Source organism: Trachymyrmex cornetzi, unplaced genomic scaffold (genome assembly GCF_001594075.2).
Source record: "Trachymyrmex cornetzi isolate Tcor2-1 unplaced genomic scaffold, Tcor1.1 scaffold586, whole genome shotgun sequence".
NCBI classification, from domain to species: Eukaryota; Metazoa; Arthropoda; class Insecta; order Hymenoptera; family Formicidae; genus Trachymyrmex; species Trachymyrmex cornetzi.
This window is the reverse complement of record NW_017299899.1, coordinates 38,355-41,693: the sequence shown is the minus strand read 5'-3', so window position 1 is coordinate 41,693 and position 3,339 is coordinate 38,355. Positions and strand designations below refer to the sequence as shown.

At 34.2% G+C, this 3,339-nt stretch overlaps 1 protein-coding gene across 1 annotated transcript; it reads right to left on the bottom strand.

Moving 5' to 3' along the window:
- Window positions 1–1,240: 1,240 nt before the first annotated feature.
- LOC108766419 (uncharacterized) lies at window positions 1,241–2,224 on the bottom strand. Its single transcript, XM_018515701.1, has one exon. It carries the CDS (start codon window positions 2,222–2,224, stop codon window positions 1,241–1,243), a length of 984 nt encoding a protein of 327 aa, XP_018371203.1.
- Window positions 2,225–3,339: the final 1,115 nt, after the last annotated feature.

Sequence of the window (3,339 nt, the reverse complement as noted above, 5' to 3'; positions counted from 1 at the left end):
AATTGCAAAATATGCATTTTATGCAAAACATTCAGTTAAGTATTTTGCATAAAGTTTCGCAGTCTAATTATAACTATTATAATAACTATTATTATAACTATTATTATAACTATTATTATAACTATTATAAATTATTTTTTATAATAACTTTTTCCAACTCTGTGCGTGGAAATAAATATATACGTTTATCTGCAAAACGTAAAACAATATGAAATGTAACGAAAAATAAAAATCAACATTTATGAAAAAATGCTTTCAAGAAATAACACTACGCTCCTGTAAAATGTTTAATTTTTCCATAATGACCAGAACTTAATTGCCATGGTTTTTTCTGAAGCTTATCCTTAACATATTTAAATATTAAAAATGGTAAAGTTTTATCAACTATTATGTTATCACATCGGTGAAGTGAACAGAAAGTACTCACACAGTTCTTGAAAAATGCTTCTTTAAAGGTTGATTCAATGGGTTGATTTACTCTTGTGACCATTTACATCACAGAATTTATACATTATATTGTAGAGATTTTGTACGAGCATAATTACTTGATTACTTGGATACGTCAGTGCATTGGTGGTAAGAGAGTATTCTTTAAAAGACGTGAACAAATGATGCTGTAATTATTCTGTAGCAAATAAATCGACTCGACATTGTGAACAATTGTCGGGAATATGAATTTTTTTAACAATGTAATCGGATACATACGTAATAAGAAAGAGCTTGACAAGCATCAATATTTAATTTTTCAAGATCCTTCCATTCTGGAATGCAATCAGTTATTTTCTGAAAATCTTCATTTTCGTCCTCTTCATTTTTTCTTTCATTAATCGTGACATTTTTAATAAAATTACGAAAACTGCAAACATTTTCAGAGAAATCATTTTTACAATTTGCGGTTTTTGTAATTGGCCCAGAGAGATTATTTAACACAACAGTTTTCACCGCGACTATAGACTGCCCAGTGAGAAATGACAATGGAATCGACGTCGAACCGATGTCGATTCGACATCGAAATCATCGAATTGACGTCAAATCGACGTCGATTCGACGTCGATTTCATTGTCATTTCTCACTGGGTGATGGCACGTAGGAGCAGTATTCGAAACTCCATGCTGTCGAATTTGACAGAATAAATTTTCTACGGAATCTTGGTTGAGATCTGTCTCGCTGTCTCGCTCGCTTTCGCGCAGCGGCGAAATGGTGGGGCGGTTTTCCGTCTTGCCGGGGAGCCAAATGTGCATCACTGGTTGAGATTCCTTAAATTTAAGTATTTTAAACCGTCCACTTTTAAAGCATTCCATAATGCAATAATCGATTTTATGCTTATTTCCCAACCTTTGACGAAATGATAAATGTTTGTAACGTTTTTTCCTGTACCTTTATCAAATAATTCCCATTTCGGTAATTGCGACAAAACTTTATTCCATAAAGCTAAATGAGGCGAGTTATCTTGCAAACAGCAGTTGTAAACCTTCCCGTGTTTTGCTAATGTGGTCCATCCATTTAATGAATCAAAAAGATTATCAATGAGTTCAACGAATTCTGCTGTTTGTAATGCTTCTGCCTGGAATATGCCATTCATATTACTAACGGACCAAACGTTAATTGCATTTGCAACGCTCCGGCTCAATTGGCGTGCAGCTACTTGTACCTTCATTTTTAAATATGAGTCCTTAAAATTAAACTCGCTTTCTTTCAATTTGTACAACAGTTTAAATGGAAATTGCTGGTCGACTTTAAAATCATTATGAATATATTCAAATTTAGCAACTTTATGCGTATCAAATTTTATAACTGACCGGAGCAAGGCGTTGCGTGTGTTTTTCAATAAATGCGGGACATCAAAGATTATTACTATTTCTTCTGATCGAACCATGAACGTGTATGATGTTTGTTTAACGTTATTTTCTTTGCTCAATTCTGACAAGGCTCTTCGTTGAGTTGAACCTTGATCACAAACTGTAGTTTTGACTTTGATTCCAATATCCTGTAGCTGTTCAATTATATGCTTTAATTTTAATAGAAATTTTAGATTACTGCAGGATATTGTATCTGTCGTAAAATAATAAGCTATCACTTGCTTCCATGATTTCCGTATATCATGGATCATAAAAACAAGTGCATGATTAGCTGCATTTGCAGTTCGGCCCAACTCACCTAAATCCTCATAACCACTAATGGTTTGTTTGTGAGCTTCGTAATGAAAACCTTTGCTCAAAGACATCTCGTCAAAAATTAATGAAACGTACCTATTCGGTTCGTGCATTTCGTCAATTTTAACTTTTAACTGTTCCAAAAGAGCTTTGTTTATTCCTGTTTCAAATGGAATCTTAAATAAAATGCGCTGCAAACTACGCGGAGATGGCAGCTCGAAGTGTTCACGCAGAAATTTGTAAAGAGGACCACGTTTATACATCGACAAAGCAAACGCCTTATCCTGTTCTGTCCATCTTTTTCCAGAGTTACTACGCGAAACATTCACTAACAGAGATTTAATGAATGCTTTGGTAACGTCGTTCAATTTAGCATTAATGCAATCGAAAATATTATTGTTGTATTTCTTTTTTAAATCTGCTAATATAATGCGTTCTTTGCATCTGCCATTTTTCTTTTCATTTTGGATAGTTTCACCGAAATACGACGTTTAATTGCGTACATGCGTTTGTATCGTTCTGACTCTGTCTCTGAAGAAACCCCTGTCTCTGGTTGTGAACTTTTATTTATTTGTACACAATTTTCAACGGTACTATTTGAACAAATTTTATTTGGACAATTATTCTTTGTCAACAGGACATGAATTACTATTATTGCAAGTTTCCTCATCGCATATACATATTACCTCTTGACATTCGTTCTTATCATTTAAATCGTGTATAGAACAATTAGCTTTATTGTTATTATTATTATTATTATTATCTTTATCATTATTACTGACAGCAATATCAAACGTATTAGTGTCGTATGGATGAGTAGGATTTTCTTCATAGACAGTGTCAATAGCATTTACATCGCTGTTAAACGAATCTGTATAAACGGTAGATGCACTGGCATACTTAATGGGCGACAGTAATTCAGATTAATTTTATCGGTTGGTAAAGGAGGCGAAATTTGGGGTGGCACCCAGTTGGACACGGCTCAATTGGACACGAGCCACTCACAGCGCTTGAGACTACAAAGTTCATAAGCACCGGTCGCTGTGATTGGTGGTGTCCAATCGAGCCGTGGTCAATCGGGATCACCCCTGAAATTTATACGGGAATTAAATTATCCGGTTTTTCAATTTTTTTCGGTACCACGTTCGGATTTAACAAATGCTTTGTAAAATTGACGAAATCTACT